General features: G+C 39.3%; 1 protein-coding gene across 12 annotated transcripts in view; it reads left to right on the top strand.

Moving 5' to 3' along the window:
- Positions 1-26,000, top strand: part of MECOM (MDS1 and EVI1 complex locus) — a 136,049-nt gene extending 110,049 nt beyond the window's left edge. For 7 of the 12 annotated variants that reach the window (XM_078665933.1, XM_078665930.1, XM_078665935.1 and 4 more), the window contains 6 exons: positions 1,782-1,859; positions 9,174-9,343; positions 14,793-14,937; positions 18,484-18,732; positions 19,439-19,628; positions 24,538-24,813. In XM_078665933.1, the coding sequence (XP_078522059.1) occupies positions 1,782-1,859; positions 9,174-9,343; positions 14,793-14,937; positions 18,484-18,732; positions 19,439-19,628; positions 24,538-24,672 (967 nt within the window). In that variant the 3' untranslated portion in view covers positions 24,673-24,813. Of the gene's footprint in view, positions 1-1,781; positions 1,860-9,173; positions 9,344-14,792; positions 14,938-18,483; positions 18,733-19,438; positions 19,629-24,537 lie in introns of all 12 variants that reach the window. The other 5 variants (XM_078665932.1, XM_078665939.1, XM_078665938.1 and 2 more) reach the window with 1 other exon arrangement.
- The last annotated feature ends 1,092 nt before the right edge of the window (positions 26,001-27,092 follow it).

The following is a 27,092-nucleotide window of genomic DNA, read 5'->3' as shown; positions in this document are numbered from 1 at the left end:
GAACTACTGCAAATTCCATGAAAATAGTAAAGCGAAATACAGGGTTATGCCATACGTTTCATATTGGAAGTATCTTGAGTTAAGTACAGTGCCTTTTGAGCACTCATTGAAATAAAAAAGTGACTTGTAGCTTGTTACATCACAGCTATTTTCTCTTTAATCCAGCTCTCATAAAAATCAACCTATTTTGATCAAAATAGTTAAAATACGCTTCCCCAGTCAATATTTTAGGGCTTTGAAAACCAAATACTAAAAAAAAAGTCTTACCATGGAACAGAACCCCTTGGACTATATATGTTGCTACTGGAATCTAAATTCATATCTTGGATGGATTCAGGTGTTACTGCCCCTTCTTAATAGAGAGATCTAAAGCTAGTTATTCACGATTCCCTCATCTGCTCAAAAACATCAGAGTAGGAAGACGACAACTCTGATTACAAAACCATGATTTGTCAAATTAACACAAATATGTACAATATTTAATTGCTAGGGATGTGTATAACGGTATACTGTGTTTCAGTGATAACTAACATTTATTTACCAAAAATGCCCAATGTTTGCTTCCTTCTATAAACTCAAATGCAGATGAGACTGGGTATTTTCTCTTATGCGTTGTACGCCCTATACCAGAACAGGGACAGTGGCCTTGTATAATGTATTGGCTTGCAGTGAATTTGTTCAGATTTAAATGTATTGTTAACATATAGCTTTTCCAAAATCTCAATTTAGTAGGGGTTCTGTGAAGTGCAACCGGGGATGAGAGGTACCACAACGGTTGGACCAAATAGACGATAATAGCTCCTGGTGCTTGAGGAATCAACAATGGCGTCTGCAGGGGACTCCCACTGATGGGAAAACTGTGGCATTTTAGCCCTCACCTATGGGTGTGTATGGGTGTCGCTTGACTTGCTTTGGTGGCTTTCCAAGCTAATCAGGCCACGCCCCATTGGAACCCTGACCCTAAATGTCCAATGGATGTTATGGTGCAAGTGTTGTGATGGAATTCTAATGTAAATGGTTGTCTTTGGCCTGTGTTCTTATAACCAAACTGTTCTTTTTCAAACCACTCGGGGCCAAAATATTGGACTCTATAAAACAAGTAAACTAAATGAGGCATACGTATAACCTCTGTCCTGAAAGAAATTGTTACAAATTATTCACTTGTGTGCAGAAAAAGTCTGTGGAACATCTTTACATGAGGTCTTTCACGAATACTATGATGCACATTTAGTAGAAAATAGTCCACCCAATAAAATTAATATGAAATAATGGGATGCACTGAAGTAACCATCTGAATTAATCATTTAATGTTCACTGGTGGGGATAAGGTGCATGCAGGCTCATATCACAAGTAGGAATATATATAAAATATATATCTCATTCTGTGATTATTTTCATCTCCCCCAATTAGTTGTATATTTAAGGGTGATATGCGTGCATCTTTTCGAACCAGCACTAGTTTGTTATGATGACCTGGTGCACAACTTCTTTGTTTGCCTGTTTGTAGACTGTTTGCAGTTGATCACCTGCCACTCTTTTAGTGACGCTATCACCCAGATTTCTAGGTTCCAGTGTTTTAAAGTTAATCTATATTTTCAGAACCGAGGCACGCCTTAATGTTAAAGTGTAAAGTGCAGGTGCCCACAAGCATACCTGAAACCTACAGTGCCACATAAAATTACATTAACAAACCACTTCTCTTTTGTTTTGTTGAGTCAATTAATGGCCACGTAAAGTAAATTGCCACCATTTTAATCTTGTGAATTATTTTACAATGACAGGTACTGTGGAAAGATTTTCCCAAGATCTGCAAACCTCACGCGACATCTGCGGACCCACACTGGGGAGCAACCTTACAGGTGCAAAACTTGTTCTGTGAAAGTGTTTCAGAAATGTATGCATTGTTACTTCATGTTGTTGTGAAATGCAGTGTTTGTTTTATTGTTTTCAAAGAATTTGTGTCCATTGGTCTGCATTTGTTAGAGGTTAAAATTCCTGTACCACTGTTTTGTGGGATAGTATGAATGCTCCTAAATTTTAGTTGACAATTTTAAGTGAATAATGCAATAAAATGAATAACTATGAACTTCTTTCAAGACTGCAGAATGGACTCCACTGGGAATAATGTTTTTTGCTAAATTGAATCACTAAGAATGATACATTATCATGATTTGATCTTAGATTAATTGTTTCTGTAGTCTTATAGCTAGAAGTAGTCAAAGTGTTATGTGCCACACTTCTTTCCCTACTTTGCCAGTCATGCTTTTTCGGATTGGTCCTGAGTCTTCCACATTTTTAATGTCGGTAGGGACTGAGGCCCATGAAACATGACTAAAGTTCTGTGGGCCTGACATTCATAGCTTCTAATATGTTTTAGTATGGCTTTCAGGAGGGATGTATCCACATAGGTCAGTTTGGGACTTTTTTTCATACACTGCGGATAAGGTTAGTCCCATGCAGGGCTCTATATCATACCGACTTTCCCTTCTCGGTTTCCGTCATACTAGACCCCGCTTTCTGCTACATCATCTACAAGTCTTCTACATGTACTAGAAGGGCTGTCTTTTTCAATTTCAGAAGATAGAGCTTGCGTTGCATCTACAGTGCTATGAACCTCATATAAGGACTGTCATTTAATTTGTAGAGGATATCCCTTCAATTATGATAACCATTTAAAGGTAATAGAACTGCTTTAATCTATATCACATAAGATTGGATGTAAATCTTATCTTTAGTACTAAAGAAATCATAGGAAGAGCATCTGCAATGCAAGAAAAGCCCTGTTTGTTATGTCCACAGACAACACTGAGGTGAGACCAGCCAGGGCCAAAATAGAGTAAAAGGGAACAAAAGGTGAGAGATTATACTAGTCATGCAGGGACATTGAGCCAGATATACCGACACTTATTCCATCACGGACCACCTGATTCACAAATACGGACAGGAAAATACCCTTTCCATATGTACCAAACCCAAATTGCTATTCTCTAACATGTTACAGAATCCCAGTTTTGGTCTGAGGCTATATACTGAATCGCTTTTTGTTAGGGGCGTGTTTAGGACGTCCCGTCCAAACCGCATTTTGCAATGGTATATATCAATATTTTGCAACCATTATCCGGTCGCCATAAAACATTAATATTTTACCAACTACTGGAAAATAGTAGTAACTCCTTCGGAAATGGAAAGGGGTCTGCAATGTTGAGTAAAGCATTTTTTAAGAGTTGTGAGTCGATTTAGGGTCTGCTGGCCAGTCTAAAAAAAAAGGATTTGTAAAAGTTTGGAAATGTTTTTAAAACATTTTTATTTTTTTACGCATCTCATTTTCATGTAGAGAAAACTAGCTGTAGTAAAATAAAAAATAAAGTTGGAGCTGCTTGCAATTTGCAACCTACCTCCTTAATATTCATGAAGTAGGTCGAATTGCTACCCCCTACATTTCCTTTTTTTTTTTTTGGGGTATTGACCTATTCGACCGTAGGCCATTTTGCAAAATATTACATTGGTCGCAAAAAATACTGGTCCCATAGTGCAACCATAATTTTGAGACCAGTGGTTAGCACATCTGGCCCTTAGCTGTCACTACAGGATGCATTTAAACAATGCATTAAAAATGCTGATTAATGGGAGCAACCTCCTAGATATTTGGGGGAACATGGGAGTTACTTTCATCATGAAATGTTTGAAGGTCCATTTTGCACGTGGCCTAGTGCCTACAACGCGGACATTTTTGTTTTGTCGGGTATGCTAATTTCAATTGTAGAGGCACTAGACAACAAGGTGCATAATTACTAACATTTCAAACAACATAGTGCAGTAAGTGAAGTTGCTTTGCTACACTTGTGAAATGGGAACTGTGCCATATTTGCAAAGCTATGTCACATTTCTGCTCTTTCCTAGTGCTTGTGCACTTGTGGCTGTCTAGCGCCAATGGAGGCACTCGTACGTCATATCACAAGGATTACCGTTTTTATGCATGTAGGGATACCTTCCTGCCCTAAATTATCCTTTGACTACATTTTTCTTTGTATGTGTGCTGCAGAAAGTAACAGATGCAAAGGTTACTCATGGTTACACCAGCTTGAGTTTAGCACTAACCCATGTTTACAAGACTTTGCAAATATGGTTTTGCTTCAGAATACAGGGATGGATGCACATGAATGCTCATGCACCACCCACATAACGTTTGCATGATGGAAGGTAACACTGTGCATTGCCTTGCTTTTTCATCATTTTTTGTTCAATGCAAATTCCAGTTTGCGTGGCTTTGTAAATCCCATAAAAATGTTGCTACAGGGCTGCGTCCTAAAAGTAATGCCACCCCATTGCAAAATCTTAGTAAATTTGTTCTCGAGTTTAGCACTTTGATATTCCGCAGACACATGGCAACCAGAATGATGTGTCATTAGGGGTGAAACACAAAATGTAATTCCACTCATCCATTTGTTGAAGTTGTGTGGATTTTTTTTCTTTGACTTCTAGAGAGGACTTGTTAGTGTTGTTGTCAAGCTCCTCCTGCAGGTACAAGCATCTGACAAGTTGTGTTCATACCAGTGCTACTTTCTCAAACATTCTAATTGCCACTAATGAAAAGTGTGGGATGATGAAAAACTATGTATTTGTTAATAACTCGTATACAAACTGTTTCAGTAGAAGACAGCTATTTACAGCATATTTCACTTGTTACAGCCAGGTCATAGCAGATAAACATTTAACTCACTGAGCTATCTTGCCAATCTTTCTTCTACACATGTTTGTGTGTAAAAAAAAAAACACACAAACAAAAACGACTTTCCTTAACTAGATCCAGTAAAAAAAATAAAAAAAAACATTCCTAACTGGTGAACCGAGATTTTAATTTGGGTTCGAAATGCTTCTGAAATGAAGCTACCTAGTCTCTGATTCTCAACTCTGAATGCCGCAAAACACAGTTTTAGCCACATCTTTGTCAGGTGTAGGATATACCTCAGTATCAGTATTGTGTTAAATTCAGCTCAGAACATAGGGCCAGATTTACAGTGTTGCATATTTGCACCCTCGGACGAACACCTACCTACCCATAGGCGTAACAGTGTAAATTTGGGAAATTCACAAACGTTCCCAAAAGTAAGTTTGGAAAGCTGTCCATGTCGCCACATTTCAAACATAATACTGGGAATGTTGCAGAGTATAGCTCTAATTTGGTGAAATGTATGCCTTTTTTTGATTTCTTTGTTTTTTCATGGGGAAAAAGGTTTACCTTTTAAGAAACCCCTTCCACTACACCACAACGATATTTAAGGTTTCCTTTCCAAGTCCCACTCTTGAAGGGAAGTTACTTTAGTCCATACCTGGTGTAAACCTGTTCCAGAGAAGAGCTTGTGAAAGCCATAAACACACAAGTTTGAGAGCCATCACAATATTGCAATGCAAACCACTCCTTCATCCGCCCACCGCTTCCAAGGGGTTTAGTACTCTATAATTGTACGACAGTTTATGCTGGCTAAGTATCCAATTGCATCTGTATGATGGGTGTAAATGGAGCCATTTTCAGCATAAACTTGGCCATGCAGATGTAAATGGTTGTACTACTAAACATCAACCCCCACAGAATATCACGGTACAAGAATATCGAGGAACGAAATATCGAAAGCTAAATGCATATAGAGTGGTACAGATTTACTAATCCTTACTCCACTTCTATGTACCTTGAAGATCTAGATCTCCAAGGTGCATATATGTGGGTTGAGATCTAGAAAAGCTATACTTACTTACCTATTGATCTTTTTATTTTCAATATTTTGTTGTCGATATGGTGTCCTATCGCTCTACTGTTGTCGATATTCAGGCTCCACACGATTGCAAATCGCTTTGCAAATCCGGTCCTTTTGTGCAAGTTTAAGGTAAAATAGTATTTGTTTTGTACTACCTGTCAAATTATTGTTTACTTAGAAGCTCGCTAGCTCTACGTCATAATTAGTTGACCGCAGTTGCTTAATAAGCCTCATCGCTTTTGTAGCATTTCATAGCTGCTCTGACTCTCATTGGTTGATACGCTCCACAGATGTCATGAAATAGAGCCAAGTACTTCTGTTTTCAGACCTGGCCAAATAACATCCTGGCAGTCCATGCTTGTGTTTTGTAGCAGTAAAATACAAAATAACTTGTCAACATTGAACAGAACTACTTACTGTATGTACAAATGAGATTATAGAGCTCCCTTTGTGGTATAAATTGATTAAATGAAGGGCAAGAATGTGCTACGATGGAGGCACAGAGAGAAGAAGGAAAAAGATGGCTCATGGCCAACACAAGTAGTTGGATTAGTTGGGTTTTGTCTTAGTAGTGGCTTAAACAGCAATACAGGGAAAGCTTTAGGGACTCCAAATCACCGCAGAGTATGAAAATTGATGCCTCTGCTACCCACGCGATAGACTAAATTGCTCACTTTGGCTCACTGTTAAAGATTTTGACTTTTTATTGCTGGGCTTTGGAAGATAACAGATCCTCCCCTGGGATCAGCAATCAAGCTCTCTAATTCCTCATGAAGAGATTTAATCATGCAGGGCAATTTTGAGCAGAAAAACATCTTTTGATACCTTATTTGAGTATTAAAAGGAATTTCTTTCATGATTTGTTTTCCTGGAAAGCATTTAACTCTATTGGCAGTGCATTAAGCAGAATCTATTCTAGCACGGAGTTTTAGCATCTCAACATTTTTATGCTGGACTTTTAAAACCTTGCAATCAATTATTCCAGCTAATCTAGCACAGTTAGTTGAAATGCAGCCATTGTTTTATGCCGGCGCATAAATCACTCTGAAACCGTATTGCAGCTGCGAAGTCACATGACTTGAATAGTGAGCGCTGTTCCAGTCCCTCCCGTACTTTAGAAGTGTCAGTGGTCCTCATACAGACATGGGGACATTGGATGCTATACAGATTGGTGCGTTGATTATGAATATCAGGGTCAAGGATTTTGTCTTTGACCTGAACTGACCCAACTTGTTATAGTGGTTAAAACTGTGCTTCTCCCCGCCCCTTTAGAAAATCCGCATTGATTGGTTATTCTTTACAACTGTTTGCTTCCGGCTTGAGACACATGACATTTTATGTCACTAGAAACCAGGTGGTGTGTACATATAAAAACGAATTCCTAATTGAATTTCAATGCTAATTTTCACTTTGCTCTATGAAGATAAAGGGCTTGATTAAAAAAAAAAAAAACATCACATGTTTACGCTTGCTTGAAATTGACAGTATTTTCCATGGGAATATGCAAAGCTGCACAGGTCGCAAGTGTATTCTTAAGGAAAGTCGCACCTTTTTTGGGAGGTAGCATTTCCACAATGTACAATTGTACTGACACCCCAGTTCTATAATGGAGAAAGGAAGTACCACTGTGCAATACTACTTTTCTGTGTTTTTCTTTTTCTCTAAGATGAGAACAGTGTACCTTGTGGAGAGACACCTTCCTACATATACATTCCACAAAGTTCCATTTCCACCTTGGAAAGGGATTACTGCAGTCCTTAACTTGTGTTCATCTCTGACCAATGGTGGTCCAGGGTGGACCAGGGCAAGAGTGAAATTTGTGAATGCTCACTAAATGATGTTCGCAGGCATTAACAAGCAAAGTATGTCTTAATGTTCTCCCCAAACCTTGTGTGGTTTTAATCCAGCATTCTTTTATGTGAACGGAGGGTAATGTTCCCAAGAGTAAATGGACTTACGACAGTAAATGGACTTACGACTACCAGCTCACCTTTTGTGTGCCAGGCAGTGGTAAATAAAGCAATTTTTGATCATTTCAGTTTATTAAAAATGGCTCTTTTTAAAGATACTACTCAGTGTACGAAGGATGTAACTTTATCAGGACATGCAGGTTATTACACAGTCCATACCAATGTAATCTGTTGTGTATATCTTGTTTTTCACATAGCACATTCAAGCAACGGTTAGCCATTTTCTAGCACTGTCCGTAATAGGTGTTATCAATAGCCAAATATGAAATTAAATTGCTTACAAACTGCACATCCTTGCAATGCCGTTATTCCATATATCACTTTGACTGTAAGCCAAAAACTAGTAATGTGGTCAACATTAAAATCGGGTCCGCTTTTTCACAAAAGGTCAAAGGATCACCCACTCTGGGATCTTGCAATTAACATATGTTAAACCTCTTAAAGACTTCTCATACAATATGCTTCTTCTGATTGGAAGTGGATACAAAGGCCTTGTCCCACCTAAACCAGGTTTATTGGCTTAAATTAGGAATAAGAGTTTCAGGTATTCAGTTCTCTGAACTGATATTCTGTTTTGGGGGGTTCTCCCTAGACCTCAGGGCTATTTGTCAATTCAAATGAATCCGTTTCTAAAATATTATTCAATTTTTAAGGCTGATGTTGGCGGTCCACCATGTCATGGTTAACATTTGAACGTTTTGGCAGTAGTATTTAGACCAAATATCTGTACATACCACTGATCCTGCTCATGTCAGCGCTTAGTTCATTTTCAGTTTAAAATGTAAAGTAGTTATTAAAATGGGTAAAGATCAGATAAATGTTTGACGTGGAGGTGTTTTACTTCTACGTATGGAATGTGGGTATAAAAATAATTTTTAAAGTGAGGAATTGCGTATTTTCAGTGTTAAATGTGAAATTTTAAGTGTAATGTATTCTATAACCATAACATGCAATAAATGCAAATGAAATTGTGTTTAAATCTTCAGTGTCTTCTTTACAGTGTACATCAATAATGGCAAAGCGCTTCTTCTTGTAAATGCCACTAGCTTAGCTGATTTGAAGATGCCAGCAGAGCAGTGGCAGTAGAAACGTTAGGGAGGACCTGCACACTAGTTGCTTCCTATTGTATTTTTGGAGTGTGGTCTGTCCCTATTTCCTAGGCCTTTTTAGTTGAATGCAGGTAATACATTATCTGCCTATTTTCTAACATGGATTACTGACTTGAGCTGATGAACTCAGTAATCGCAGTTAAATGGAAATTTAATTTCTTCAAAATGTAGATGAGGAGAACATAACCACCTCTCCCTTGAATTCGGCAAATTTTTAAGTTTTGAGGGCAGGCCACATTTCTAAAATATTTTAGTGGATTGCTTTTGCTCACAGGAGAGCAAAATATTTTTTTATTTCATTTTTTGTATTCTGTCACTAATAAGATGTTCCTTTGTTACAGATGCAAGTACTGTGATCGATCCTTCAGCATATCTTCCAACCTGCAGAGGCATGTGCGCAACATTCACAACAAGGAGAAACCCTTCAAATGCCACTTATGTGACAGGTGTTTCGGTCAACAGACCAACCTTGATAGACATCTAAAAAAACATGAGAATGGGAACATATCGGGTAGGTATTTAAGTTCCCAACCTCAGTCCTCAAATCATTTGTCTCATCTATTTGCATAGGTTCCTTGAAGTGTCAATTCACGTTGACCAAATTTGAAAGGTCTCATTAGTGTTTCATAGAAGGAACTAATACCCTATGACCTTTACACACACACACATATATATATATAATATAGACTAGCAAATCCCTACTACTAGTAATAATATGGCGCAAAGATTACATGGACTGTTACATGAAATATAAATTGGATTGGGACTGGATTTTATATGGGAATCGCTGATCATGCAAGTAGATCTAGTTTGGCTAAGTAACACAATGGTCTTCTGCAGACTTTCATTTAAGTGCTAGTGACATATTGCATGCTAATAACTTCTTATATTGCTTTTAATAGGTTAGTTTATGAATCCCATGTCCGATTGGGTAAAAATATAAAGGTCATATTTAATGTGACTTTTAAAAAAAAGTTTGGTTCAAAGTAACCACCTCATTATCAAAATGATGGGGCATTATTTCATGTTTAAAGATCTTGCTTTTGTAGTCTCCATTTAGAGGACCGTATTTCTAGAAGTGGTGTTTCTTGTTTTCAGTGGTGTATTTAATTTCATAACTAAATACCTAGAGACCAGGTGCAAAATCTTAAGAGGAACAGAGTTCTTTGGCTGCCATGCTTATGTTTAGCAAGACCACAGTTGCCATCTCCTCCCGTTTGGTGGGAGTGGTTCCAGCCTGAGATAGCAACCTTATAGAACTCAGAGAGTTATTCTTACTGTTATGTATGGTGGTGTTGAAAAATCATTAGTACACTACTTCTCTCCAGTTAAGTGACAGTTGCACATAAAACTCTCCGTCGTAAACCAGAAAGATTGCGTGTCACCTTCAAGTAACCGGTTTTAATTCTTCTTTCAAGGGTTGATCCACTGTGTACTATTACCCTTACCCTAATCAAAGTAATCATCATCATAACTTTATTTCGGCTAATATAGCCATAAAAGTTCATAAAAGAAAATACAATTTTAACAACCTGATATAAAATCAGCAAATAAATCCAATGGGAAATGCAGAGATATACAATACACTAGAAATATGCGGTTATTTCCTTTTGGTGACGTTAGACCAGTAATGTACAGCAGTATGGGAAATCTAAAAGAATCTTAAAAATATAATTTAACATATAAATATTAAAACCCAATTAAGAAACATATAAAAGCAAGACTGAGCCCAACAGCCTCTTGCAACCATTTAAAATATTACACCTTATAGTCAACAAGTGCCAGGCGAGTTGTCCTTCTGTATCACATGGCCCTAGGCAGGAGTAGATGAGCTGCAAATGTTACAAACTCACAAGACCACTATCAAGAAGATACCTTCTCTTAGTCCACATTGCAAATAAAAATTTGGATATCACAAACGCAGTAACCGGGTCAGTATCTGTTTTTAAAATCCTAAAAAATACTCTATAGTTTCTGATACCCAGGTTTCTGCAAACTTAGATCACCCACTTAGATCTGGGGATCTTATATGCCAGGCAGAAGAATACTACGTGAATGACAGTTTCTTCCTCCACAGATCACCTAGGACAGGAGCGTCCTGTGCGCCCTCCCACCTGTTTGTGCATGCGTTGAGTGGGAGGGTCCCATACCTAAATTGCAGATACATTTCTTTGGGCTAATATGGGTTGCATAGTGTCTGTCTCTTGCTCAAATTTATAATGGCACTTGGAATCTAAGTATCCATAAGTTAGACTTGAGGTGTCAACTGTCTGCGCGAGACGCGCCAGTTTGTAGTCCTTCAAAGCACAGGCTAGGGATTTTTTGAAATTACAACACAAGAAGCTTCAGGTGTAGAGCATAGATTTTTAACATATAAACATATCTCCCATGCCCAATGCTCTGGATGTGTCCCTGATGAAGGCCAACCAGGGGATTTTACCCGCCCCCAAGGTGGCCAATACAGCTTTTAGTTCAACCCTATAGTAGGCCAATTCTAGGGTACTCCACAAACGTCGCCAGTACAACAGTGGACGCGACAATATCATGTCTGCTATGGGGCTAATGCCCAGGTCCATTCTAAGCGGGACCATGGCTGTATTTTTGGGCAGACCTAAAATCTGTCTCATAAAATAGTTTTCAGTTACTGTGAGGGCATTTGCTGAGCAATGCCCCCACAGTTCTGCCCCATATTTGGCTGATCCCCTGGCTTGTATTTTAAAAATTACTACTGGGGGACTTATTGACTTTATAGTCGATTTTGTGTGGAGTTTTAAGATCCCTCCAATGGCCTGGGTTAATTTTAGGTTGGCCTTGATAATTTGTAATAGTAACACCTGGTATTTATATTGCTTGAAAATGCCAAAAACACTGTTAAGAAGTGGCATTTGAATTATTATACAAAATGACATGGCCTTTTGAAGAGTGTCTCCTTGCAAAGTGATTGATGCTGATGCCAAAATCCAGGCTGTTTTAGAGTAGAACTGTTAATGTCTGTCCTGTCTGATATCATACAGCTTCACAGAGGAATGCCCCCCTATGGGCAATGTCCGAGTACTCTTGGATTTCCAAGTTTTGATAGCACTTTGGCTTCTGCTCCTAACTTCCCAGGCCTTTGAGTTTCCTTGGTGATAGTCTAAAGATCTCTCTTGATACTGTTGTTCATGATCTTGCTTTAAGAAGGTCACAACTGTAAGCTACTGTTCACTACCTTTTTCAGATTCTGCAGTTCCATAGGTTACAAGATTAATAACAAACATTTGCTGGTCTTGGGCAAATGTAATAGTAAGCAAAGGCTCTTTAAAAAAGCCAGTTATAAAGTGTTGTACAGTTTTCACTTTCTCAGGAGGAACTTTGTTTGTGGGACAACGTAATTGTTCTAGAGGTGCCAGACTGATTCTGTCCACCCCCTCAGGATATGCTGGCCAATAGACCGGCTAGCTCACAGTGCCATCATAAGTATCCCCAAACCTAATAAGGTAACAAATGGTTTGGGCAACCTAAGAACATGACCACTCTGATTCCTCCCCAAAATTGTGGTAACTGATCTCAAACCTTTCCACTCAGTCACTTGTGCTTGCTCAGAGATACACAAGAAATGCACAAAGGGGCCTTTTCAATGTTCATTGAACCATTGTGAATCTTTTATAAAATATATGCGCTTCAATAATCAAGACTGAAGCAAAAAAGTGGTTACTAATATCAGGACAGTGAAAAGAATAAACTATTCCACCATCGTGCTAAAAAAGTGTATATATGCTGGGATATAAGTACTGATATAGTGTACTCCTACTATGCAATCCTAACCTATTTGGCTAGGGTGGATGTTCATCCAAGAATCCCCTTTTGGATGATCCCCCATTACCTGTAGGCAAGGTATGTAGGCCCCTGTCTTGGTCACAAGTTGGACATCCCTAGAGGGTAACAGGAATCAGTTGGGCTAAGACTCCGACACAGCAATGACCTTGCAATGACAGCAGAGTGTGCCTCAAATTTGAGCACAGAAATGCGTGTCTTTTTTTATAATAACGTCATCCATGCTTCTGTGTCGAGGCTTCAGCCAGGCTCACATTTGTTTGTCTTCTGATTGTCGAGTAGCCGCATGGATAAATAACAAACAACATTGCACATTGTGTATCTAGGCCTTGTACGAAATGTTCAAGGTGTCATGATAGTGTACTTATGAAGTGTATTTGCCAGCAACATGGTTTCAGAGAAACTAATCCTGCAGTCACGCATGCAAATGTGTTTCAAAAGTCATTGTGTAGAAAAAAGAAGGCAACTTGAGAAATGCGTGCATTTAAAATGGCAGTGTTTCTTCCCAGGCCTAACCCTGCCACGTGATAAGTGTGAAGCCAGATGATGATACTATCTGTAAATCAAATTTCCCCTTCAAAACAAAAGTTGCATCACTAAATATGGCCATTTACACAATTACCACCACATCATTTACAGACTTTACATCTCCTTTGCCTGTAAGGCAGATTAATTCCCTATCGTCATTCTTATGAGCCAACAAATTCTCTAGTATTCTGTAGCTAGTTTTGATATTGGAAAACACAATATGACCCGAGGACAATTGAGATATTGCCATTCTTGATGTCTTAACAAGTGCCAGTGAGTTCTCGTCTATTGAAATGTTAAATCAACTAAAAGCCAGCTTGTAGTGGATTGTAATTTTTCCAATGAAACACATATTTTCTGTTTACCAAGGAAATTCATTTTGCAATTAAGTCACCCTCTAGTTGACCATCGTGTCAGGGATCGGGGTCAGTGGTGTTCTCCAGTCTCCCAAATGTGAAGTATTATCTCTTTGTTTAGTCCCTTAGCCATCGGCCCCATTTCTTGGCTCCATGTCCAAACATTCTTTCTCAAGTACAATTAGTGACCAGATCTCGTAGTCTGAGATTGACTGTTGCTTTTATCACAAGTTCAGACTACCTTTCATTTAGTTTTGCTGGAATTCTTGTATGCACCACATCATTGTTTTTTGTGTTTTTTTAATCTATCCTTGTATATTAGAATTCTGTAATATACGGCCTAGTTGTAGATATCTCTATCAGATTCAAATGTCTAAGGGAAAGAATTTTAGTTGTTTATACTGGCGGAGTCTCAGTGACCTACAATTTCAAAGAACCCACAGGATCCACCAGTCCACTGCATCTCTTTAAACAGTGCTGTGAAATCCACAAACATTTCAGCTCACCTAAAATGATGTCCCTTTACCACATTTTGTGGACATACCATAGGATTGATGCTATCTTTGAGGTAGAGCTACCTTTGTGCCCTCTTTAAACTCAATGCAAAATGTTTTTCGTGTGTCGGAGCTCAAGAAATGCACTTAGGGAATGGTTAGTGCTCTCGGTCTAGCAATTTATCCTCTCTTCCAGTAAATCACCCCACACATGACATACGTCTAAAATCACTTTTAGAACTGAGCCATGCCTCAGAGGGTAAATGAAACTCGACTTTGAAATGTTAGCTGGGGACTCATCCTATAACCATTTCCTTCACCCTTCAATTGTGTTTAGTTGTCTGTAGGAGAACATGTCTAGATGGACCCTTTTGGGTCTAGGTCTCTTAGTAAGGATATCATCCCAAATACAGATGTTTTTTTCTCATTTCTACTTTTGGTGTCTGGGCTCTGTTTTGCTGCTTCCAGGAATGTTTAATCAGATCACCAGAGGGCGAGAGATCATAACCTTGTGTGAATACTGACAAACTTCCTATTGTACTGTACTTTGGTGTGAAATGGATTAACTGTGTACGGTTATCTTTAAAAATTCATAAAGTGGTTATTAAATAAAAGCAATGACATTGTTTTGTGGAATAACAAAAATACAGTTCTTATCAATCTTGATTACAGCTTAAAAAAAGCAAGCCTTCTTTAGCTCCCATAAAAGCATATGTTTTCAATGTACAATTGTTCATTAATCAACAATCCTCTCTCTGGCATCTTAAAGGTACAGCAACGTCATCGCCTCATTCTGAATTGGGAAGCACAGGTCCTATCCTAGATGACAAGGAAGACTCCTATTTTACTGAAATTCGAAATTTCATTGGAAATAGCAGCCACAACAAGCACTCCCCCAGAAATTCAGACGAGAGGTGAGTGACCGCTATCCTATGCAATGATAATGTAAAGGTGCATTAGACATCAACCATAGGGCTAGTTAACATTTCAAAGGTTGTTGTCTCATTATACTGCTCTGTTTTCTAAATATATGATGCTGATCCTAAATGAGTAAGCAGAATTTTCATTTTCATAAGATCCTTGCTATGTTAGGGTAACATAGGGTCCTGGAACAGGGATGTCATAAGCTTGTCCTATTAAATTCTATAAGAAGCAATACCGTTCATTTTGGATCGGGTCTGATTGATTACATGGCCTACTGTTACCTCGAACCCACAGTGCTCCGTAAATTAATTGTCATATATCAAAACAAGTATAGTTTTATGTGTATGAGACTTCTGCTTTACTTGCGGAGAACCCATAAGCTTTGCATTTGAAGTCATCAAATCCATGGTAAAGTTGTTACAATTTGAACTATGTTTTAAATTATTTCATTAGCCTAAGGTAAGATTCATGCCACTTTTATTAAAACTTAAAGCCACTTCATCTACTAGTACTTAAAACCAGAATGTTCAGCTTCCAATGGACTGCACTCCACCCCAAATGTAACAGTCAGACCCATCATCTGTCTATAATTATTTGTTGGAGATGAGGTTCTTCAAGCCAGTGTTGATAATCTTTATATTGTTGTACTAGTGAAATAGCTGCATTGGCGCTGTAAGAATGTAGTCCATCGAAGGGACTTTGGTCTGCTTCGTACTAAAAGTGTTGAGCATTGTTCTGCTACCTAGTATTAGACACATTGGAGCATTTGTTTTTGGTACATTCCCTTCCTAAGAGAAGGATTTGCGAAGGATGTGCGGTTGTGGCATTGAAGGGGGAGTGCACGGAAGTCAAACAACGCATCAGGCAGCGCCTCCGATTGAAATCCTGTTTGCAATGAAAGCTGTGCATGAGCTACTTATTAACCAATTAGAGGCCTTTTAGTTGTTGCTTTGTCTTTTTGATGAGACCGCTTTTACTGAAGCTACTTAAGGGAGGGAGTGCATGTTGGATCCCCTATCACAAGGGCCTTAGTACAATGTGATGAAACAGATGTTGCATTTTTAGAGCATGATGATTGTATCAACTACTCCGCGCCTGTAGAGGCGTACCTTCTTTATACGTGTTGCCAAGATTAATGGTTCGGCGTTTGTCACTGATCGATTCCTATGTTTTTTGCTTGCATCAATGGTGAGTCGGTACTCTAGTGCCCATACGGTGTGACTGCTGGAATCTTATTTGCCTCTGCTCTGTAACTGATGCATCATTCAATAACAAAACTCATTCAAACCAATAAGTAATGCTACATTCCAGGTCCTCCCTCTTAGTGTTAATAGTAATGTGTTTTTTTTTTGTTTTTTTAGAATTTTGTTTTGTAAGAATAATTTCACTTTAAATGTAGTTTTTGTGTGTGTGTAGATATATATTTACAGGTTTATTTTATATTTATTGCGATCATTTGCTTTAACTTTAGAAAGCAAATGTATGTCCTAAATGTCATATATTCATTAAGAAAACAGATCCTGTTACATTGATACAAATATTCAAACCCAATTGCTTCCTCGATTGTCCATTTTCTTCCAACATCTGGTCTCCAGATGTGCCACACAGAAAGCTTGCAAAGCAGAGCTCTCCAGGTCTTGTGGGGTTTCCATTCTAAATGTGACACTTATGACAACTTCTGATGGATATTGTAACCTTTGCAAATTACTGTTTTGACAAGTGAAATGGGTAATTAGTTTGCCTATGCAAAAGGTTTCGCTTACCCAGGTACAAATCCTTGTTTATATTCTGAAAATGTTCTTGTTGAATTCTCGACAAGTTGACAAATCAGTCTTGAATTTTCTTTTCCGTTGATGTCCAGATTATGTAGCAATGTCGAAATAAGTGTACTGAGTTCTTAAATTACTAATATCTTTCACCTGAAATAAGTAGGAAGTAGTGCTGTAATAACCATGACAAAACAGACATTGTACAGCGAGGCGTTAATAAGGATTAGATGCATGGCTTCAGCTAATGTTTCCTTAATCATTTAAATATGATGGTTCCTTTTCTGGATTAATCACTCCTTACTTTGTAGTGAGTGCAATGGGGTTCTTTTGTTTTGTGTTAATATTATTAAAGTGCCCGGGTCAGTCTTTCTAAAAAAAAAAAGAAAACATTTAAAAAAAAAAAAAAAGACTAATTATACTATATGTGTTCTTTCAAAGTAGTGTGACATTTGTCTTGATGTAAATAAGCCCTTAAAATCGAACAGAAAACTGAATGAAGCAAAAAACTAGGGGGTGGCAAAATGTAAAAAAAATCAAACTACTCCCAGCTAGTTTTTGTAGATTCTTAAAGGTGCTCTACACCTCAAGGCCTTCTCTCAACATCAACTGACGACATCTTGCATTCATGCTTGACTGAAATCATTAACCAGAAGCATGATGCGTATTATAGAGTCTGGGCAAGGGCTACAACTGCAAACTTCAAAGGCGATATTGTGGAACTGGTCTGGAACCAGTATAACAGATTACTATCCGATCATGAAACTCCTATTTGGGTGGAAACTGGGATTCATCGCAGGTCAGGTGCCTGCAACGTATAATTTACTACAATTAGAATGTCTGTCATCTGTCACATAATGTATAACCGTGGCGGCTACTACTAGCCGGTGAGCTGCAACTTGTTTATTATCAGATTTCTTTGTAGTTCACATCTCTATAGGGTCAGATGTTGTAATGTTATTTAAAATACAAGTTTATTTTATGATTTAATAAGTGCCAATCTTCTAACTCCTTCATATCTTGGCCTGTCCCTCCTCAAAGTGTCATAGGCTGCTTTTGGCCGGGGGCGTGGGCGATTATGTGTGGAAATATACACCAATGGTCCACCTTCCCAGATAGTCGAAATAATATTTCTAGAGTGCCAACACTACTAAACTCACAAAAACGTACACTTAATCACAACTAATCCACAAGTGGAAAAAAGAGCACGTATTACTAATGTACTAGCTATTTAACTTTAAATTTAATCTTGAGTTCTGGAGTAGTGTGCTTCTTGCTGCAATGCACTTCAATGCCTTATCAGTGGTAGTAAGTGTTATATAAATGTAATTTACAATTCATATAATATTTGCATAATTTTAAATAACTCTTCCGCAAGGTTGTACTTGTACACAGTGTATCTGCAAGTGGAGTCCTGGTGCCCTGTTAAATTAATGTAGTTGAGTATATCAATCATGAGGATGTAGCCTTAAGGCTAGAGCGGTCGACCTCGACGCTGAGGAAATTGGGTTTGAGTCTTGGCAACGATGCTCAACATCCTGTGATTCTGGGCAAATCCCTTTATCTCCCTGTGCCTAACAAAAAAATCAGCGTGTCCTTCTGTAACAAAACTGGTGCTCATGTAAAGTGCTCTGATACCCGATTTCTCAGGTCTAGTTCGCGCTATATGAAACTCTAAAAAAAATTAAAATATATATATATATATATATATATATATATCAATAGAGACATTGACCAAAATCACTCTTTTCTATATTTTCTTTTTTGTAGCAGAGTGAATGGCGGCCACTTCACAGATGAAAAGGTTATGTTGGCAAGTCAAGTGTCCGGCATCATGGATGATGACGAGGTCGAAGATGAAGGAATATTAGATGAAGATGATGAGGATGACGATGAAAGTGACAGCCAGGAAAAGGCACTTAAGGAATGCATTGCACTTAACATAAATGAAGAAACCCCCGAAGATGACTATGAAGAGGAAATGAACACAGAGAGAAGCTGCAAAGATTCTCCTGAGAGGTTAGTTATTGCATAATTTAGATCTGTGAGCAAGATATAGCATCCTTTTATTTCACCACCTTTAACATGCAGGTAGGCACACTGAAGATTCGGTATATTAAAGAGAAATGTAATAGTGTATTAAAAAATTGAAGACAATTGAGCAATGCTTGAATTTTGAAGACCCAATCAATAAGCATATATACCTGGGGAAGTTGACTAGCGATACAGTCAAGGTTTTATACAGATCAGAACAGGAAAACTATTTAACTGGGTCTCATACTATGGAAAAGGATACAGGAGAGACAGCATGATTTATAGAATGAAAGGTAGGATAAAGTGCAAATGAAAACAAACCGGACTCAAACATCGAAAATACAAAAACCAGAAAATCTGTTACATATGTACTTGTCTGTTATCTCCAAATATAGATATGATTCACTTTTAGAACAGCAGCCATGGTATTACATTTTATAATGTAACATATGGATTAGATTGTGTTCTGTAAAAGGTCTTTAGTAACTGAGCCACTGTCCCTACTGAGTTTCTGTATTTGTTCAATATTTTTGATTTTTTTTTTCCACACACACATATTTTTACTGTTATTTACTGAATGTTCTAGATAAAAGCGTAGAGTGTATTCTTTTTAGAGTGTGAATAAAATCATGCATCTGATACATAACGTGTTGATTATTTAAAATATCACCATCTGCTTTGGTTATATTAGGTATAAAGATGAGGATTTCAAATCCGGACTTTCAGCCCTGGACCAGATAAGGCACTTCACAGACAGTCTCAAAATGAGGAACTTTGAAGAAAATCAATTCAGTGAATCTGAGTTGGCTGCATATACGTCTTCTCACCTGCAGGAGGATTTAAAGCAACCACTGTACAGGAAATCTAAGTCGCAGGTAATGGTGAGTGTGTTTAGGAATGTGGCAATTAAGACTTGTCTATTTGCTGGCAGTAAACATAGTTGTAAATAAATATTTTGATAGTGATCAAAAGCTGAGTCCTATTTAACAAATCTGTGAAATAAAATAAATGTAATCATACTGTTAACATTTGTATTTTTGAATAAAACGTCAGTGTAACATTCAGAAACATTTCACTCTCTGGTGTAAAAGTAGAAGCGGAGTCCTTGATTTTTACTGGTACCAATCTTTTTTATTTTTTTAGAGTGAATCGATGATAGCTATACTATTACACTATCCATTTGTATATTTATTCTGTCAACTTCTTTTAAAAAAAAAATGTTGAAATTCATATGAATACAGCTAATACGAAAAAGATGTTTTCATGTTCCCATTTGGGAACCTACTTCTAACAGTGTTATTTAATATAAACATTTTTGTTTATTTGAATATTTATTTTTATTTTCAAATTGTGGAACAGTCTACAGATGTAAAAACACAATATGAAACATAAGTGGGGATTTCAATCAATCAGAACTTATAAAGCTTGGGTAATCTCTCTATAGGTGGTTGCAGGTCCTGGAGGCTTATTCCAACAGCCAGGTCTTGAAAGCCATTTGGAATTCCGGAAGTGAGGTGATGGCCCGGAGGTGCATGGGGAGGCTGTTATAGGTCTTTGCTGCATTGTGGGAGAAGGAGTTTCCTCCACTTCTGCTTCAATAGATGTGGGGAGTATGGGCAAGTGAAAGAGGTGGAGCATAGTCTTCTCAATGGTTGGTAAAAGTACAGGCGGTGGTTAATGTATGCGGGTTCTTGGTAGTGTAGTGCCTTGTGTGCGTGGGTCAGCAGCTTGAATTGGCATCTCTTCTGTACAGGGAGTCAGTGGAGTTACCTGAGGTGAGATTGTAATGTGGGTTTGTTGGGGAAGGCAGAGGATGAGTCTGGCTGCGGCGTTGTGTGGTCCGAAGTCTCTGTTGGTGGTGTGCCGTGATTCCTATGTAGAGGGCATTGTTTTAGTCCAGCCAGCTGGTGATGAGAGTCTGTGTCACAGTGCGTCTCATGTGTAGGGGTAGCCACTTGAAGATCTTACATAGCATGCACAGAGGGAGAAAGCAGGCAGAGGAGACGGCATTGATCTGTGATTTCATGCTGAGCTTGTTGTCAGTGATGATTCTGAGGTTTCTGGCATGGTCGGAGGGAGTCGTAGAGAGTCTTAGGTCTGATGGTCCCCAGGAGTCGTTCCATATGTTGGTGCTGTTGGTAAAGATCATTATTTCCGTCTTGTCTGTGTTCAGCTTCAGGCAGTTGTACTTCATTCAGTCAGGGATGTTTGTCATGAATCTGTGGAAGTTGGTTCTGGTGGTGGTGGGGTGGTGATTGAGAGGTTGTGTTTAGTGTTGCCTGCATAGAAAATTATGTTGAGACCATGGGATCTGACTATGTTGGGCAGCGGGGTCATGTGTATTGAAGGGCGTGGGGCTGAGCAATGAGCCCTGAGGGACATTGCAGGTGATCTCCTTGGGGTCAGAGGTGAAAGGTGGGAGGTGGATCCTCTGTGTTCTTCCGGTGAGGAAGAAGGTGACCCATCTGAGTGCATTCCCTTGGATGCCAATGGGAAGGAGACCTTCGATCAGCATGTGGTGGGATATGGTGTCAAAGACTGCAGAGAGGTTGGGGATAATCGAAGCTGCTGTTTCTCCTAGTTCAAGGTGGGTTTGGATGTCGTCGTTGGCTGCGATCAGGGCAGTTTCAGTGCTGTGATTGCTATGGAAGCTGGATTGGGAGGCGTCGAGTAGCTGGTTCTGCTCCAGTTGTGTCATTAGTTAATTGTTGATCTTTTCTAGTTCCTTCGCTGGGAATGGGAGCAGGGAGATTGGTTGGTAGCTTCTGACTTCGCTGTATTCGACTGAGGTTTTGATGAGTAGTGGTCTTACTTTGGCTTCTTTTCATGCTTCGGGGAATTGTTGCGGTGTCGATAGAGGTGTTGAGTAGGGGGTCTGAGCCTTTTGTTTCTGGGGTTATGGGTGTGGTTCGGGCATTGATCTGTGGGAGATCCTGAGTGAATGGATTACATGTTGGAGGTAGTGTTCTGGGTGGACAGGATGTTCCAGGTGAGTCAGTGTGTGGTTTGTGTCGGTACCATGGTGACATATCAGTTGAGGAAGTCCATAGGTGTGGGTTGGAGTTTGAAGCTTCTGTATATGGTTGCGATCTTGTTGTGAAAGAATTGGGCGAGGTGTCGCACAGCTCCTGTGAGGGTATGATGTTTTCGCTAGGACCTGAGTTGGAGAATTCCTTAATGATGATGAAAAGTTCCTTGGTGTGCCTGTCGCTGGTTTCGATGCATGCAGCAAGGGCTTCTTTGTTGCCCTCAGCAGGCGGTGGTAGAGGTTGAGGGAGGTCTTGAAGGCTGCCCTGTTGAAGGTGTCCTTGCTGATGCGCCATCTTCTCTCCAACAGTTTGCTGTCCTGTTTCACTGTCCTGAGTTCTTGGGTGCACCAGCTGGCCTTTTTGGAGGATTTTCTCTGGATGTTGCTCTTGATGCGGACAATACTGTTTGCACAATTGGTTATCTAGGTGTTGAACTTTTTTACTCCATGTTCGAGGTTGGTAGCAGTAGCAGGGTTGGAGGTGTTGAGGGCATTTTCCCAGCTGGTCTCCGGCATTTTGTTCCACCTCTGGTGACTGGTATTCATCATCTTGGGGGTGGCAGTTCGGGTGCTGGAGATGCTGAGTTGGACGATGGAGTGATTGGTCCATGGGAGTTTCGTAACATGGTTGTAATTGACTTGGTTGCTGGAGGTGAAAATTGGGACCAGCCTGTGTCCTGGGCTGTGTGTAGGGTGATGGGCAATCTGTGTCACTCCGAGACTGCTCATACTTTAAAAAATGAGTGCAGTGTTTTTATCATTGGCTCCTCGATGTAGAAATTTAGGTCACGGAGGAAGATTTAGCCCTTGGAGTCTAAAGCTACGGGCACAATGAAGTCTGTGATTGTGTTGCAGAATATGGAGTGTGGTATGTGAGGGTGCGTCTGATGGTTATTTTGCTGTCCGTGTGGAGCTTAAAGTTGAGATGTTCCATGGGGGTGGTGGTGTCAGTGGTGGTGGCACACTGTATGGTCGCTTTTCTGATGATGCTCTTCCTCCTCCCAGCTTTTTGGTGCGGTCCTGGTGAGTGATTTTATATCTGTTGGGGATCACTGTGGCAATCTCTCAGGCAGTGATGGGGTTGAGCCAGGTCTCGGTGAGGAAGACTGTCTGGTGGGAGGGTGGCGACGAGGTCCCATAATTCAGTGGAATGCTTGCATATTGAGCGTGTGTTGAGAAGGGCGCGTGCGAGTTGGTGTTTTTATTCAGGGGGTGTTTTTGGGGAGGGGCTGGTCAGTGGGCTGGTGTGTGCGCAGTGGCAGGTGAAGTGGCATTGGGTGCAGGTGAAAGGTCCTCCCATGGATTGTGGGTTGGCGTGATAGCAGTGTCTGTTGCGGCTTCCCTGGTTGAGGGTGTAAGAGCTGGGTGATGGTGAGTCTTCAGGGAGAGGGAGGGCCAGGGGTCGTGCCGCTGGGTATAGTCAAGCCATGGACAGGTGCAGGCGGCCTTGCCTCTGGCTCACCTTTGCATGCCCACTACACACGTCTACTGTGGCTGCATTAAATAGGTGCTGGGGTGGGCGGGGCTTCTGTTGGCGGGAAGAATTGAGTGGAAAAACCCAGTCGGGGAAATCCCCAGCGGGAAAACCCATGCAACTGCGTTGTCACTGGATCAGTCTGGAATAAGCAGGAACTGGAGGGCAAAGGCAAGTCTTAAGCTAGGTGTCCAGGTGCCTACTGAAGTAAATCCATAGAATCAATCCCTACTTAAATCATATACATACGAGTTTACAAGCATTAATACACTAGTGTTAAAGTTGAATGCAAAATGTGTATGTCGAAAGGATAATGAATGTTCACAATATACATATTATGAACTAGGATGTATTCACGATAAATATAAACATGTAACGTACATGGAAGTGAAAAAAGAACTGAGTAATTAATTTGTGTGTCAAGTTGTGAGATGGACATAAAATACCGTCAAGGCACATTGATAAAAAGAGTAAATTTTCGCTTGACTATTACCATTTCCATTTGCAAATGTCTGTATTGTCATATACCGTAGTTCAATGGGTTAACTCTCATAACAATAACTTCCAATGAAACAGTGGGTGCCATGTTTGCCATTTGTAGATGAATGGAGTTTCCTTCATCAGATTAAGCATCAGATTCAGTTTGAGACCCTAGTAATCCTGTAACATCTCAAGTAAGTTTCAGGTGTTCTTTTAGGCAGAACAAGTTCGTCCATTGAAATGATTTGAATCCAGGTGTACTCAAGGGAAGAAACAGAGTAGCAAGAAAATTAAAATACCCCCCTAAAACCACACCGAGCACCTGCAGCAAGCAAACCAGACCCTGCTTAGGAGAATTTACCTCACCCTTTCATCTTCCTTAATGCACATCTCCAACCCTTCTCGCAGGTGACTAACTTGCTCTTCGAGTACTAACAACACAGTTGTTGTAATGACGGTGTTGTAATAGTAGCGTGATGTAATGACAGCGTTGTAAACGCTGTTTCCCGATATTGTACTTCTATAAGTTTACATTAACAGTTAATTTAAAATAAACATTTAAAATAATATTTTAGGAGATCAAAGGGGGGCTTAACAGCTACAAAATATGCCAGGAAATACAAATAGATAAGTTCCTCTTACAATTAAATGACGTTAATCCTTTACATCCGTTTGTTTTCATAAACCTGCAAGAAAGTCATGAAAATGATTTGTCTGAGATTTCACAGAGGTGTCTATTTATTGTAATAATGAACGCGGAGATGTGCACGCTACTTATATATATGTATTTTTTTACTTTTTCCTACAGGCATATGCTATGATGCTCTCTCTCTCTGAGAAGGAATCTCTTCATTCTGTGTCACACAATTCTACCAACATGTGGCACACAATGGCACGAGCCGCTGCAGAATCCAGTGCTATCCAGTCAGTAAGCCACGTATGACATTGTGACATCCAACCAGAGTGGGACCAAGTCCAACCCGTAGCATGGCTCTTTTCTTATAGGACTATTTAAAAGACTGCTGAGCAGAATGCCTTATAAATCTGCAGGGTCTCTCACGAACGTCTGGTGACCTTAAACTGATTAATTAAAAAGAAGACACTATTTATGCTCATCGTTTTGTTTTGCACAGCTAAGGCAGCTGCTGGTTTCTGGAAGGTCAATGCAACTGCGACGCGTCTCAATGGAGATCTTGACCATGTTGGGCAAAACATGTCTTCCAGTTCATCCAGTGTGGAGAGTTGAAGTTTGCATTAATGCACCCTTTAGCACACATTGACATGAATACAGTTTTTGTACTCCATAATTTCATGCACAGGATTAAGAACAATTGCTGCCTTGGAAGAATTTTCTTTTTGCAACGTGATGTATAACTCTTTGAAGACTGAAAGCATTGTACAGACATTCTCAGTTGACTTGGAAGCCAACAATGGGACAGACACATCCTTAATAATATCTTCTTGACTGCTCTGTGGAGGTGAACAAACAAATCATTGACTTGTACTGTGTATATATGAAGAATCATCTAAGGTTCAGTTCTCAAAGAGGTTGACATTCATGGAATTCTGTTTCAAGACCGTCCTCGTCACTAGTACCACTAATTTGTCTTCTTGTTAAATGTTTGCCAAATCAATGTACTGACATTTTAATTTTAGACAATCATGTCATTTCCTTCTTTTTTTGTTTGTGTACTTTGTATTTATTTGCTGTCAAGCAGCTAATGATGATTTCAAATAGCACTATTCTAGTCCTACACTAGAACGCATCTTAGGCACCCACAGAGTTCCAAGATGAATGGAAACTGATCTGTGTACGTAAGTGCTAAATTGTGTTCAACTTTTCTTACATTCCCATTTTTTTTGCAACAAAATAAAAAACAAAAACAAATCAATGAGTTGGATTTTTGTAAACCAAATATTCATTTGATTGTATAAACAGTTATAATTTTCTCATGGAAGCATGATTCTTATGATTAAAACTGTACCCAATATTTTATGCTGATTGTCTGCAAGCTTGTGTGATGTTATGTTCATGTTAATCCTATTTGTAAAATTAAGTGTCCAAACCTATGTTGAAAAAGATGACTGTGATCATTTATTTTGCCCTTCAGTAAGGGACCAGATTAATTTTCTTCTGTTTGTAATTTGATTTTGAAATAATCGGCAGTTGAGGTACTTTCTTTAAATGCTTTGTACAATGTAACTGTTATGCATTTCAGTACATTACTGTGGGAGGAGTAAGTACACAAAATAAAGGACTACAAAGAGAAAGCTACGTCTAAATTTTTATTTTTCATGCTTTTTTATTCTAAACGAATAGATGTTATTGTGGGTTTAAAAAAAATTATAATTTGAAAACATAAGTGTTCCTTCCATGCAACCTATCCGATGCCTACAATTTGAAAATGGTGCCTCCTTGCCTAATAAACAAGAAAATAGTGTTAATATGATTTGAAGTTCAAGGCGTACCAATTCCTCCCATGTGCTGTAGCCTACAGTGCACACATTTTGTCGTGTGAATACTTTCATGCTTGTGTCATTCAGTAATGTTTATTGGTTTATTTGTACATATAACCATGCACCATGCTTAACTGAATTAGTTTGAGTCACTTGAAAGAGGGAAAATTGTGGGTGAAGCAGGCTTCCATTTAGAATTTTATTTGGGATCATTTATTTGAAGAAATGTTTTGGGGGTTGTTGATAGAGCAGATGAATTCATTTTTGTTAGGGGTAGTGTGGGCCTTGTTACGCTTGCGGTCATGTCTCGCAGCCAGTGAGATTTAAGCTGATCCAGGTTTCATTTTCCTTTAGGCAATATGAGGTGTTGGTAAATTTCTCCTCTTAACCAATGACTTTCATGTAGATTTGCATGTTTGATGTGTATGAGTGAAAGAGGTGGTTGGGAGATTTCAGGAGATGCTTTGGAGGCTTAGTATGGACTGTGTTTTGGAAGGAAATTGCAATGGTTGGGTCCAGTATTTTGTTTGTCTCTGAGGTATGGAGGTGAATAGTGATCAATTTTCCATTACTTTAAAAATTCACATATTTATTAGGCTCTGATGGGTTTAAAGCAGGCGTTTTTAACAGTGTGAGAAACATGTAGTGTTTTAACGGAGACTGGACCTTTCCAGTTATCAGTAACCCTGGGTGGGTAACTCTGCTCCTCCAGTGGAGTTTGCAGAGATTTGCCTACTCCGTGGCGAACGCGGAGTAAGCAAAACCTCTGCCTCTGTGGCAGAGCAGAGTTAGGCGCTACCTCCCCCTCCCATATGCTGTAAAAGGATTTTTTTAAAAAGGCCCTTACCTGTGTTTCTGGTGTCCACCCTGCCTGGTTTATCTTCTTCCTGCTCCTCCTCTTGTGGC

Source organism: Lissotriton helveticus, chromosome 11 (genome assembly GCF_964261635.1).
Source record: "Lissotriton helveticus chromosome 11, aLisHel1.1, whole genome shotgun sequence".
Lineage (NCBI taxonomy): Eukaryota > Metazoa > Chordata > Amphibia > Caudata > Salamandridae > Lissotriton > Lissotriton helveticus.
This window is presented reverse-complemented; position numbering and strand designations above follow the sequence as displayed.